The sequence below is a fragment of the Lycium barbarum genome, chromosome 3 (assembly GCF_019175385.1).
Source record: "Lycium barbarum isolate Lr01 chromosome 3, ASM1917538v2, whole genome shotgun sequence".
NCBI lineage: Eukaryota > Viridiplantae > Streptophyta > Magnoliopsida > Solanales > Solanaceae > Lycium > Lycium barbarum.
The window spans coordinates 143,789,113-143,804,119 of record NC_083339.1 but is presented as its reverse complement, the minus strand read 5'-3'; the positions used below and the strand labels follow the sequence as shown (position 1 = coordinate 143,804,119).

At 32.7% G+C, this 15,007-nt stretch overlaps 1 protein-coding gene across 1 annotated transcript; it reads left to right on the top strand.

Annotated features, from left to right (window-relative positions):
- The first annotated feature begins 7,337 nt into the window (after positions 1-7,337).
- LOC132633258 (protein SAR DEFICIENT 1-like) lies at positions 7,338-10,956 on the top strand. Its single transcript, XM_060349549.1, has 7 exons — positions 7,338-7,606; positions 7,750-7,825; positions 8,611-9,154; positions 9,541-9,701; positions 9,802-9,996; positions 10,111-10,207; positions 10,463-10,956. Exons 1-7 carry the CDS (start codon positions 7,512-7,514, stop codon positions 10,675-10,677), a joined length of 1,383 nt encoding a protein of 460 aa, XP_060205532.1. The 5' UTR covers positions 7,338-7,511; the 3' UTR covers positions 10,678-10,956.
- Positions 10,957-15,007: the final 4,051 nt, after the last annotated feature.

Here is a 15,007-nt window from a genome sequence, read left to right as displayed (position 1 = left end):
CAGGCACCGAGTGCCGTGTTACGTCCAGGCCATGGTTCGGGGCGTGACAGCATGTTCTGTCCCAATTCATGCAGCAACTGAAGGAAGCACACTGGAGCGCGGTTCTCCATGTGGTGCACTATTTGAAGAAGAACCCTGGACAAGACATTGTGATGAGAAAAAATTGTGATCTCAGTTGTACGGATGGTGTGATTTGGATTGGGCCGGATATCCGTTAACTCGAAAATCACTTACCGGTTGGTTTATCTCTCTCGAAAATTCACCTGTATCATGGAAAATCACGAAGCAACACATTGTCTCTCGCTCGTCAGCGAAAGGCAGAATACCTATCAATGGCAATGACAGTCTGTGAATTGAAATGGTTTAAGGGAATTTTGCATAGTTTGGGCGTTGAACTTAAATCTCCGGTGAAAATGTACTGTGATAGTCAAGAGGCATTGTATATTGCACGAAATTCAGTGTTTTATGAACATACTAAACACATTGAAGTCGACTGTCACTATGTCCAGATGCAGAATCCGGTCTAATACTTCCCTGTTATGTGTCAACCAGTGAGCAATTGGCCGATGTGTGTACAAAGGCTTTGGGCAAATAACAACATCAATATTTGATTGGCAAGTTGGGCATTCGAGACCCTCATGCTCCAACTTGAGGGGGAGGGGGGGCGGGGGTATGGAACTCTAATCTAGTCTAATTGTAATAGTTTTATTTATGATAAATTGTAATTATAGTAATATAGAATGCTTAGTCCAATTAGAATGGGATTACCTTATTATACTACAAGAAGGAAGACCTTATTTCTATATAAGGAGGTCATTATAATGAATACAAAACAAAAAGAATTCTCCCATTATTCTTGTCTCTCTAAATTCTCGTCTCTGTCTCGATTTTAACAATTTTCGTTCACCGTTGAATCATGATCCTTCCGAATCAAAAAGTGTGTCCACTTAGCCATTTGCATATCCCTTAAGAAAATACTAACTCCTAAAAAAATATGTAATTTGACTAAACTGCCCTAATTAAATAGGTATTGAGATTTGATCACATAACACTTAATAGGGGCAAATATGAAAAAATAAAATTAATTATTTCTTGATTTGATAAGTGGACACTATTTATGATTCAAGAAAAAAAGCCTAAGTGGATATTCTTTTTGATCCGGATGGAATATAATATTGGGTTAGCACCTTGTTGTTTTCTTGTAAACTTGGACGAAACCGAGTACCAAAAGCGATGTGTTATACTCGTCGGGATGAATTTGAAAAAGTTAATGTGTTTCTTATTCAAGTCTACTCTAGAAAATGAAATCACCATTAAGTGACTCGGACATATAACGACTGACGATAATATATATAATAGTCCAAACATAAATAAATAAGTCACTGTCAGATTTATGATTTTTATAGTATTTTTCCTGAAAAGGTTTCAATCATTCCGTTGCTTGAGCTTAATAACGATCCTAATTTGATTACTATCTCCATCAACTTATTATGATTATTGTTATCAACTAATAACTATAATAAATAGAACTGGGAAGAAAAAACAAACATAATATTACATACGTAGTTATGAGGCTTTAACATCGAGGAAAAGTTGGTAGCAGAAACATAAATACGAGCCCTTTATGTTTAGTTTTTATAATCTGATGTCTCATACCTGTATTTAAGGGTGAAGTCATAATGGTGGCTACGAGTTCGGCATAACCAATATCGTTGGGACAGACTCAACATTTGGGTTAAAAAGTTTCCTTAATATATAAACAGTGGCGGATCCGAATTATACTAAGGAGTGTCAAAAAAGATAGATATGTCGTGATTCAGGCTCGAACACACAACTTTAGGGAGGTTTTGCAACCCCTTATCGCTGTGCTAAGTCTCCAACTTGTGTCAAGGAGTGTCAACACTGATATACATATCTATAAAACAAAATTTCACCTATCTATATAATGTAATTTTCGAGCGAAGGGTAGCTCCGCCCCTGTATATAAATAACTTATCAAAAATTCAATAAGCAAAGAGGGTTGGTCTAGAACCTATAATTAAAAATTTTGGTTCCGCCTCTATTTGTATTGGGGTTTTCGATTAAATTAGAATTCATGCCGAGAGGTTTCACAATGGGTGTAAAACGTTCCCTAATAAAGAAGATTCCATACGTCAAGACTTTAAACTCGAGACCTCTGATTAAGAATGAAGAAATATTTAATACTCTTATCCACAACAATTATTGTTGATAAATGTGAGCCTTCAACATTGTTACCAACTTACAAGAAGATGTACATCTCGGAGGAAAATGATTTATGGGCTCCTTACAACAAATCAACATCAGCTACAGTATTATGGCAAAAAATCATCCGTTTTTTCATAATATTTCCCCTTTAATCAGAAGAGAATAAATTCGGAAGTCATTTAATTCTCTGTTTCGTAACACTTTCAGAATAATTTCTGTTAGTATTTCTTGGAAAGGACGGCTTTGTTTCCTGGCAATGTTTGTTCTTTCTTCTTGAGTTCTTGCTCGTATAGAATTGAAGAGATGAAAAGCCAAAAAAAAAAAAAGATAAAAAAGATGACAACCCGAGTTAGACATATAGGACTAATATTACTCACTCTCAAGCAATTCTTCGAAACTTCGCATAATAATTTGCAGCATTACATGAACAGATATTTCTATTTAAGGCAATTCGGCGAAGTTACACAGTGACTTATAGTTTGGACAACTTTTCTCCTTATCACATAAAGGGAGGGGAGGGGGAAAGGGAAAGGTGATGGATTTATATTAAATTTATAGATTCTGGACCATAATTTTTTTTTAGTTATTTGATTCTAAATAAGTTTTTCTATGTCGTGAGATTTCACTGAATATGTTGTTGTTATATTCTGAATAAGTTAATTTATTATATATTAAGTGCATTTCTTAATTCAAATATAAAGTTTATGCTTAAAATATTGAATTCTGCAGAATTCGGTACCTCAACGTTAGATCCACCCAGAATTTTTTGGAGCCAAAGTGCATCAACGTCCAAAAAGAGTGGATATGAAACTCACAAATAGCATAGAAAAGAGGGATATTATTTGCTTTTGTTTTTCTTTATTATTTTTTATTATAAAGACTATATGTTGCCATGTCCATATTTTTTAAGTACACACTTCGGCCCCATGCTAGATCCTAGTCGAATCTTCATTGATAATAAAATTGAGGAGTAGTACATGTAATTCACAGTCATGGTTGGGACTTGGGAGCTGTTTTGAGTGTCAAGCTAGGAAAAAATTAGACTGCCTTATTTAAGTGAACTAGTTTTTGGGCACGTGCGTTGCACATGTACCCCATATCAATTATCACAAATGAGTATAAAAAAAGATTAATCACAATTATATCGTAAAAACTGGTATTTGAGCCAGAATTATAAATCAAAATATATAAGAAGTTTCTGCCAGAACATATGCAATTATTAGAATGGAATTACACCAATATAGTACATTTTCTAATAGGTAAAATTAAATTTGAGGATCTACGCTTTGTATATCTACCCAGTTTTTTACTTTTCCAATTCTTTAAATTATGATTTGATTTGATATTTCAGTAGTAATCGTGTTTTCTCTATACTTAATAATGATATGATTAAAAAGTGAGAAAATGTAAGCTCACAATTGAAGAGTATATTATGATATGCATTTAAATCCAATGAATAAGTTCAACAATAATGATAATAAATAAATTGTCAATTTAGTTTTCCTGGATATTTGGCAATCACGTGAAATGGAATAAAAATAACACTAAATAAGAAAATTGCACACAAATAATCTTAACAACTCAAAAAGCATTTTTCTTGCTCTTTAGTTAATCTTTCTTAGAGGAGTTCATACTATAAATCAAATGTTTGGCCAAAAATTTAAGAAGGAAAACAAAATATTTTCAATAGAAACTCAATTCTGATTTATAATCGAGGCAAAATCTTGCTCACATGACTATCTGTGCAACATTATTTCATTCAACAAGCCGGGACAAACTAAATATAAGCATACACATCAAGAATCAAATACAATAAAATTAAAGCTACAAGATATATATATATATATATATATATATATATATATATATATATATATATATATATATATATATATATATATATATATACATATATATATATATATATATATATATACATAGACACCATATAACATTGGAGAATAATTACATTACCATAATTGCAACAAAAATTTTGAGTCACCCGAATCAATCAAGACTTTGAAAATTCCACAACAGTCCAAAAATTATGCACCAAAAACACTAAAAGAGAAAAGATGAAAGCATTACATGAACAAAATTCTTGAAAATCTGGTTGCAGGATGCTTTGCATCTTTTAGTCTCACTAAGATGAGTATTTATAATATTATTAGTGAAGAAGAAAAGACTGCCAAATAATAATGAGATTAATTCTTCGGCTGAATACTGACTCCTCTGTTTCTAAACTGAAATGTTTAGCAATTTATACTATTTGATTAATCTACATTTAATTGTTCAATGCACTCTTCCAACTCTACTAATTATGTATAGCAATGAAAAGACGCACACGTAATGTTGATTAATGTAATTTATTGCTGCTCTTGAATGTGTAATTAACCTTCGTCATGTAATTTAACTATTAGTATTTAATATTTAATTTTTTTATTTACTACATTTTAATTTAGTGCAAGAGTAAAATTGTAATCTGACTTTGATGATAGGAGTTTCCCACTTTTAATATAATATGATTAATATGGACATTCATTAATTTCATTAGTTTAGCCCCATTTCGCATATAAACAAACATACTCAATAATTTGTCTCTTACGCTAAATTTGGGTGTCATCTAAAACTAGATGATCTATAAATCTCATATTTATCCCTACATTAATAATAGACCCTAGATTAAATTAAAAGATGTAAGTGAACCAATAACGACTCATGTTATTCCAACTAGTTGATATCACATGTATGAATTCTTTACTTCAATTTCATTTCTTTTTAGAGTAGTTCACACTAATCTTAAATTATTGCAGGTCTTTCAAAACAATTTTACCTTCATTTTTTTATTGGGTAAATATAACTCATTTTATCTCCTTTTATCAAACCTTCAAAGAACAAAAAAAAAAAAAGTCATAGAGAAGGATATTATGAGCAATTACGCTGGTTTCAAATGGTTTTCTTAAGCCAAATTTATTAATTAAATGCATTTAATTCAAGAAAATTAGAAGTACGATCAGACATTTTATGAAATGAAAGGCTTTACCTTCTCTTCATGATGGCAAAAGACTTTGTAATTTAATTTGCTGGCAAAACAAAATATGGGACTAATCATATCTTTAAGGGACCAAAGAAGCAAAAGATTGTGACTGGCGTCCTTACTTAGCTCTTTTTAATGTTAATTTGAAAAAAGTACAGATAGTATGACATGATAGCGCATAGTATAATCACTTTCATGAGCATCAACATATAGAGTTATTATTTAAATTTAGTTGGAGACGAACATAAACGTTAGATAACATGGATAATGATTTAATCATTTTCTCCATCATCTTTTAATATATAGTTCCGATCCCAAGCCCCCAAGAGTCCAAGACAATTATCAATGTTCTTTCTTTCTTCTTCGTTCCTTATTATTATTGTCGTTTTTAGACAAATATTAATATTTTTCTTGTAAAAGAGCAACATAAAGATTTGGTTTGCAGTCCAATACAATATTAATTTAGTTATATATAACTCTTTTCACAAGAGATCAGTAAAAATAATATAAGAGAAATTTGTAAAAATAATACAAAAATCATTGTAACTTGTAAGTTTATTTCTTTTATTCATATTATAAGTGGATATATGGGATCATTTTCTTTGCACAAACATAATAATTTAGCAGAAAATATGAAATTTATTTCAATTGGACAAATTTGCAAGGGATCACGTACAACACAAGCTGCAGGAAGAAGATTTCTTAATTCCTAGAAAGTCTTAGGAATTAAAAGTATAAAATATACATCCATACGCGGTTCAAATTCTATTCTCCTTTTCCAAGTCTATAAAATGGTGGACCCAAAAAAGGGTCTATGTAACGTCCTTTTATTAAATTATAAAGAGCTATAAGTAATCAACAAAAGTCTCTGTTACCACTATCCAGTAACTCGGCACATAGTCAAATTAATATATCTTTTTTTTTTTGTTCAACACATAGTCCAATATATATTCAATTAACAATAGTTAACTGTGCCTATGTGGAACGCACGTTGTTGCAGTGTGGGGTTGGGAAGTTCGTTTTGTGTGGATGTGTGGCTTTTTTGGGCTATCTCTTGTCTCAACTTTTGTGTGTGTGTTGTGGCCGGTGGGTGGGTTGTGGGGTTGGGCCGCGGGGCGGGGAGTGGGGGTCGTGGTAACGTTAGTTAGACAGAGATTTTAAAACCTATGATAAGCACATCTCGTATGTGTCGTTATAATAAGTAACGAGTAGTTAATCGAATCAGTGCTACTAGTTCTTTTGTCACAATCTATACTTTTCCGCTTTTGGAGAAATTATGATTAATTGACAAGTTTCGGGGAGTTCTTTTTTAATGCGGACATATGGTGAGTAACGTTAATAGAACTCCTTAAAGAAGGAAATAATATAATTATTTGATTGGAAATGAATAATCATCCGTAGACATGAACAAAGTACATATTAATTTGGCGTGTGAATATAGCCTCACTTTGACATTAAAAATGAAAGAAAGTTATATATATATATATATATATATATATATATATATGATGCTAGAATACTTTTAATAATATGAAAAATTATTGATAAAGCCAAAAAAAAAAAAAAAACAAGAAGATTTACAGATTGGATAAGCTGATTGGAATAAACTGAAAAGAACAATCTTTTCTTCTGTATCTATAAATAAAAATTTCTTTCACTGTAGTTTTCTTATCTATAGAGCTTTTTTTCTTTCTTTCTTTCTGTTTTTCTAGTTGTACTAGTATAAGGGCAGTTACATGTTGAATGAATATAATAATGTATGTAAAAGATACTAGAAACGATATATAAAGCTCGTTTGAGTTAGCTAATTAAAAGTAATCGATAAATATTAAATACTGAAAAACACTTTTACATATTAGAGCTTATTTTATATAATTAGTAGTAATATTCTTTGTGTGGATTTATACGTGGTTGACTTCAGAGGAGCTTGACGTTAAAGTCGTTACATCAAGCTGCCTTAGATCACTCGGAAGTTGGGATAACCCGTTCTTGCCAAGCTGTTTCTTTCATCATTCCAGGAAACTTCTTGATTACCCAATTTAACCCTTAATATATACACAGCCTATGCTTTTATTCTTCCAGACCACTTTTCCCATTGATTGGATACTCAACCCCTTTTATATACTAGTGTTTCCAGCTTTCTTATCCTCCTACTTACCCATCCCTCATCATCTCTCTAAGCTCCATTTTTAGCACTGTTTGTACTGAAATATTTTGAGCTTATTGCACTTTACTCCTCAACAAAGAAATGGCAGCTAAAAGGTCCTTTGATGACTCGAATCCCGACCCGAACCAACAAAACTACAAACGCATGAGATCTACTACTAGACCTTCTTTTGCTTCGTATGTACACTACGATTTTTTTAAATATCAATTAATAATTCATGTCCAAATACTTATTTAATTGCTTGTTTTTTTCTTTTCCAACGTTGATTTATCATGATTATCTGGCTTATATCTTTTATCCTTTCTTTGGTTATATGTAGTGTCATTAAAGAAGTGGTGATGGTGAATTTCTTAGACAACTTCTCTTCTGCCTTGGAACCTATGCTCCGTCGAGTGGTATGGACTATGTAGCCTAGTCAGACTTTAATTTTGAGTAAATTTCACGTATAATTACTGAACTTTATCATTTCAGTACAACAATAAATTTATAAAGTAACTTTGTCACATGAAACTAACCCACATGTCAGAAGCAGTCAAAAACACATTCCAACTATCACTGTTTTTTGAGTTTCATACCTAGACTATGTTGAGAAAACTACCTAAACTATCACTATCTAATTTGCAAAACACACCTCAAATTATTCTTGAATGACATGTGATCTACACTCTTCATTTTATATAAAAATGTTGCCAAGTGTTGTCCATGTAGATAAATAATGTCACAAAGGCACCTACATGAAATTTTTTTTTTTTTAAAAATTGTTTTAAAAAACAAATTGAAAAATAATAATTTTTGTAAAAAAATATCAAAAATTATAGAAAATAAAAATAATTTTCTCAATCTTATGATAGTTTAAATATAAAACTAAAAAAATAGTGATAGTTAGGGTGTGTTTTTGACCCTTATCTCTTTTCCAAAACAAAAAAGATAATAAAAAGTGATCAGTTTTTTTGGCAGTTTCAAAAGAAGAATTTTTCAATTTTTAAAATGTAGTTGAGATTTCAAAACTTAACTTCTTTTCAAGTAAAAGGCGTGTTTAAACACAATTTCTAACTTCCCAAATTCATTTTCCATCTTATCTTCAAAAACTCCTTTTTAAAAAAAAAAAATAAAAAAATTCAACCAAATCTATATACAAACGCTAGCGAAGTATTAACAGGTACCTGAAATTAATTTGCAGGTTCATGAAGAGGTGGAAGATGGACTAAAACGCTACTCATGTCGTTCCATATCTCGATCTCCTTCACTAAGAATCAAAGCATTAGAACCATCAAATCTTCGCTTAAGTTTCAACAAAAACCCCTCTCTAACAATATTCACAGGTACCAAAATCGCCACCAACGACGGCCAAAATCTCCAAATTCTATTGGTCAACACAAGCGGCGAAGGGGTTCCGACAACCTTACTTTATCCAATCAAAATAGAAATCGTCGTATTGGACGGAGATTTTAATGAAACCAATTGGTCACATGATGAATTCAACAAAAACATCGTAAAGGAGAGAGCTGGAAAGAGGCCATTGCTTGCTGGTGAACTTAATTTAACGATGCGAGATGTTGTTGTTCATGTTGGAGAAATTGAATTTACTGATAACTCGAGCTGGATTCGAAGCAGGAAATTTAGAATTGGCGCAAAAGTGGTTAAAATTGGAAACGGTCAAACTGGTGTGAGAATAGCAGAAGCTATTACTGAATCTTTTATAGTTAAAGATCACCGCGGAGAATGTAAGCAATATTTTTTTTTCATTATAATTTTTGTTTGTGTAGTCAAAACTAATATTCTAACTTGACAAACATCCAAGGCTCACTATTCTGAGTTCTAAAATCAGAATTTCATAAATTGCAAAAGGACCCAAACTATACTACTACAATATTACTAGATAAATGATTTTTTTTTTATACTGATAGTGTATTTTAACCTATTATAGCTGGGTGACAATTAGCCCACTTGTTGAGCTCCCTGCCTTCTACAGTTACTTATATTTTAGGTTACTAAATGTACTTTTGGGACGGTTATCTATAGCTATCATTTAAATGATTTGATAGTATTGTACAAATTATTTTGTATCAATTGCAAAATAATAAGTTTCTGACATGTTAATATATTGCAGTGTACAAAAAACATTATCCACCAGCACTAGGAGATGATGTGTGGCGTCTTGAAAAGATTGGAAAAGATGGAATTTTTCACAACAAGCTGCGTTCAAATGACATCAACACTGTACAAGATTTCTTGAAGTTGGCCACTATTGACACACCAAAGCTTAGAAATGTAAGCCTCTACTGAGACAAAACAAATCTAAACTAAGTACTATGAATTAAAAAGAAAATTTTATGAAGAATTTTTTTAATAATTATTTATGATTCTACAGATACTGGGAAGTGGGATGTCAGAGAAAATGTGGGAAGTGACATACAAGCATGCAAAAACTTGTGAGCAGGGCTCTAAGTTATACATGGCCAGTGGAGCAAATTATACTCTCTTACTTAGTCCAATTTGTCAAGTTGTTAGGGCAATTGTTGATGGACAGATTTATCCTACTCGTGAATTAACAGGAATACAAAAGGTAAAAAAAAATAAAAAAATTATCGATTTTATACGCACTTAGAGTCTTGAGATATTGTTTATTCCATTTTGTACTTGAACAATTTTACTAATATCTATACTATGGTATTAATAGGCCCATATCCAGAATTTGGTAAAGGATGCTTACGCCAATTGGAGTTCTTTAGAGGAAGTTGATTGTCTAGTGAATGAGCCAGCACTACTAACTCAAGGTTTGTAATTCATACGCATTTTTAAATAATGGTTGGTGTTCGGATCAGCTACACTAATTTCACGGGTTCTGCATTATATAAAGATTGCTTTTAGTTGTACTTGCTAAAGATTATATAAAGAGGTCGTTTTCAAAAAAGCACAAGTTTTTGGAATTAATAGTAAGAGTCAACGCACTTTGCTTCTATATTTTAGTACAATGTGTTGGTTATTAACTAACTAATACATAATATGATGATTTTTTTTCATATGAACAGGAGAACCAATAATGGATCAGTATCCCACTGCTCAACATCAGCAGCAACCCATGCTAAGATCCTATCAGGGAAACACATTTTTGACAGATGCATCTGAACAATTAGTTGAATACCATGACTGGATTAATGTTGATCCTAACTTCATTTGTACTCCTGCTGATACTAATGGTGGCTATTACTTTTCAGGAGGATCTTCTAATAGAGAATTGCGTTAACTTTATACTGTCAGCGTATAGAAGTTAATAAAAACTTATGCATCACGTTCATGTAAATATTGTGTAGGAACAAAGTTTGCCCAATAAGGGGCTAAAATTTGTTGTAGAAGTTGCGCCACCTCTTTTTGTAAAAGATGCGTGGTTTGGCAATCGAATGTGGAAGTATGTTTCAATTTTTTTTTCTTTTTAAAATCCAAATTTGGATTGTCTGTTGTAGCGAGCGATTGTTCATTTAAATTGAAAGAACAAATTAATGCAAATGTTTAATTTGATTATGCATCCAGCTATCTGTTGTTTATTTTAAACCCCTCTACAACTTCTTTGAATTAAAAAAAGAAGAAGATTGTAGGTAAGAGAAACAAGATCCTTTTCTTGAAAATTTCCCTATTTTTTCTGAAATTGGCAGGTATAAAACCTAGTATCTATACCAAAACAAGCAATTTAACATGAACAATTAAACATTAAATTGAAAAAAAATAGAATATAGTAGTATTTAACCCTATTTAAGTGATAAGTGTCAAGTATGAGTAGAAAAGACATACGTCTTGTATACATTGACATAGCGTAAAGATTAGGTAAGTATTTACCGGTACTGCTGGCAAGCACAATTAATCCTTCTACTGGTGCCTGCCACCAGTACTGGCTGGGCAGTACCGGATGAATGTCTCCTATTAAATTTATCTGTTCAACAATGTCAATATCATTAAGTTTTGAGCAATGAAATGAGTGCACAACAAAATGTATGATGGGGCCATCAAGCTGAAAACTACTTTGAGGAAGTGAACCTGAACATAAATTAGTAAAAGACACAACTGAATAGTTCTAAAACACTTTGTTTTGCTTATTAAGACACATCAAATACATTCAACACTAACCACAAAATGTACTCTGATTAATCACCCTGGTAAAACTATAACTTGCATAACCAATTAAACAAGTATCTACACGATTTACTAAAGAATTTAAGAAGTGAATTGAATTAGCTTTGTTAAATTTAGAGTACTGCATACGAGATATGTACATCAAAAAGGTCCAAAGTAATGAAAAGGAAAAACACGAAAATTCAGGTTTCGGCAACCAATAGAGCAGGTGATCAAGATCACTATTAAGAAAACCACAAACTAGACAAGCTGAGGGCATAAACTTAGCCAGTACTGGAAGCAGTTGTTATTGAGCTGCTACTGCTAGTCCATTTTGATATAACTGAATCGGGTGAGTGAGATAACGGGTGATTCTTCAACAACCCAGCATCATCACCAGGACTGGGCTTGCCTATTTCTGTTGCTGTTTTATCCATACTCTGAATTCCAAGTAGAGCCTCCAAAACTTCTGGCATGGATGGTCTCAAATCCCTGTCGTTCTGAAGACATTGGAAAGCCAACTCTGCCACGGCAGTGATCATCAACTTTACCTTGTCATTGGAGCTAAAGCAAAGATTTGAATCAACCAGCTCATGTAATGCGTTGCTCTGAATCTTGTTAATTGCCATATTTGATAGATTTATTTCGTGTCGATGCCTACAGGTATCAACAGCTGGCAGGGAGGATATAAGCTCAATTAGTACCACCCCGAAACTATAAACATCACTTTACTTGTTGAGCTCCCTGCCTTCTACAGTTACTTATAATTTAGGTTACTAAATGTACTTTTGGGGACGGTTATCTATAGCTATTATTTAAATGATTTGATAGTGTTTTACAAATTATTTTGTATCAATTGGAAAATAATAAGTTTCTGACATGTTAACATATTGTAGTGTACAAAAAACATTATCCACCAGCATTAGGAGATGATGTGTGGCGTCTTGAAAAGATTGGAAAAGATGGAACTTTTCACAACAAGCTGCGTTCAAATGACATCAACACTGTACAAGATTTCTTGAAGTTGGCCACTATTGACACACCAAAGCTTAGAAAGGTAAGCCTCTACTGAGACAAAACAAATCTAAATTAAGTACTATGAATTAAAAAGAAAATTTTATGAAGAAATTTTTTAATAATTATTTATGATTCTACAGATACTGGGAAGTGGGATGTCAGAGAAAATGTGGGAAGTGACACAGAAGCATGCAAAAACTTGTGAGCAGGACTCTAAGTTATACATGGCCAGTGGAGCAAATTATACTCTCTTACTTAGTCCAATTTGTCAAGTTGTTAGGGCAATCGTTGATGGACAGATTTACCCTACTCGTGAGGTAAAAGTTAAAATTCTCGATTTTATCTGCACTTGAGTCTTGAGAAATTTTATACTCCATTTTGTACTTGAACAATTTTACTAATATCCATAAAATGGTATTAATAGGCCTATATCCAGAATTTGGTGAAGGAGGCTTACGCCAATTGGAGTTCTTTAGAGGAAGTTGATGGTCTAGTGAATCAGCCAGCACTACTAACTCAAGTTTTGTACTTCTTCGTACGCATTTTTTAATAATGGTTGGTGTTCGGATCAGCTTGACTAATTTCACGGGTTATTACTTGAACAATATGAGAAGAAATCTGAAACCTCATGATTCTCAATTCATTTCTTTGACCACTATGTCATAATTAATTTCTTTAACCTTACCTAATAGTATCACATATGCCCATGCACAAAAAAAGTTGCTTTTAGTTGTACTTGCTAAAGATAATATAAGAGGTCTTTTTCAAAAAGCACGAAATTTTTGGAATTAATAGTAAGAGTCAACGCACTTCGCTTCTTTATTTTAGCATACAATGTGTTGGTTATTAACTAACTAACTAACTAACAACAACAACAACATACCCAGTGAATCCCACAGCGTGTGGTCTGGGGAGGGTAGAGTATACGCAGACCTTATCCCCATCTTAGGTAGGGAGGCTGTTTCTGAAAGACCCTCGGCTCAAGAAAAAACATCCATGATGGATCAGTATCCCAATGTTCAACATCAGCAGCAACCAATGCTAAGATCCTATCACAGTTTTGACAGATGCATCTGAACAATCAGTTGGATACAATGACTGGAATATTGTTAATCCTAACTATATCTGCACGCCTGCTGATAATAATGGTGGTTTTTACTTTTCAGACGGATCTTCTAATAGAGTACTGCGTTAACTTTATACTATCTAATAGAGTATTCTGTTAACTTTGTACCGTCAGCGTATAGAATATAATAAAATTTAATGCATCAAGTTCATGTAAATAGTGTGCAGGAACAAATGCATCAAATTCGTTGTAGGAGTTGCGCCACCCTTTTTTATAAAAGTATGCGTGGTTTGGCAATAGTTTGTGGAAGTATGTTTCATTTTCTTTTTCTTTTTAAAATTCAAATTTTGATTGTCTATTGTACCGAGCAAATTAATGCAAATGTTTAATTTGATTATGCATCCAACTATCTGTTGTTTATTTTACACCCTTCGACAATTTCTTGACTTCAAAAAAAAAAAAATTGTAGGTAAAACAAAATAGTAGATCCCTTTCTCGAAAATTTCCAAAATTGGTCTGAAGTTGGCAGGTATAAAACCTAGTATCTACACCAAAACACCCATTTTAACATGAAATTAAACATTAAATTGGAAAAAAAAATAGTATATAGTAGTATTTAACCCTAATTAAGTGATAAGTGTCAAGTGCGAGTAGAAAAGACCTATGTCTTGTATACATTGACATAGCGTGAAGATTAGGTAAGTTTTTACCGATATTGGTGGCAAGCACCAATAGTTAATCCTTCTATCGGTGCCTGCCACTAATACTGGCTGGGCATTACGGATGAGTATTGTAATGATTAAGTTTTCGTTCCTAAAAAATAATAATCAAGACACGAAAAATAGCGATAAAGAATAATATTTGATTTCAAGAATTTGTGCGGGGTTACAATCTTTATGAAATTTAATAAAAAGATGTAATTAATCATCTGATTCTTCTCCTCACGACCGTCATTCAAGGGCTTTGCTTGTTTTTGAATGGATAGATTACTTGTTGTCGAGATTTCACTACGAATGCGGCACCGAGCTTTGATCACAAATGTAGAGGTACGGGAAACTTGCAGCTCACCACTTGGAGCGAAGACTTCTTAGTATGCGGAAGACTTGCTGATGAGAGCTTCTCTATGTATTTCTCTTGATTCCCTTTTGGCTTTATGAAGAACCCTATATATAGTCGCAGGGGAGAGCTAGGGTATGTATGTGATTGGTTGAACCAGGTCATTTGAACGTTTGGCGACATTTGATTGATTCTTCTATTGACTTGACATGCTGCATCACTTATACACGTGGCACGATTTTATTAGTCCTTGACTGACTTGGCGCGCCACGTCATTTAATACGTGGCATGAAATTTAGGCTAATGGAGCGGGCTCATGATTTGACGACCA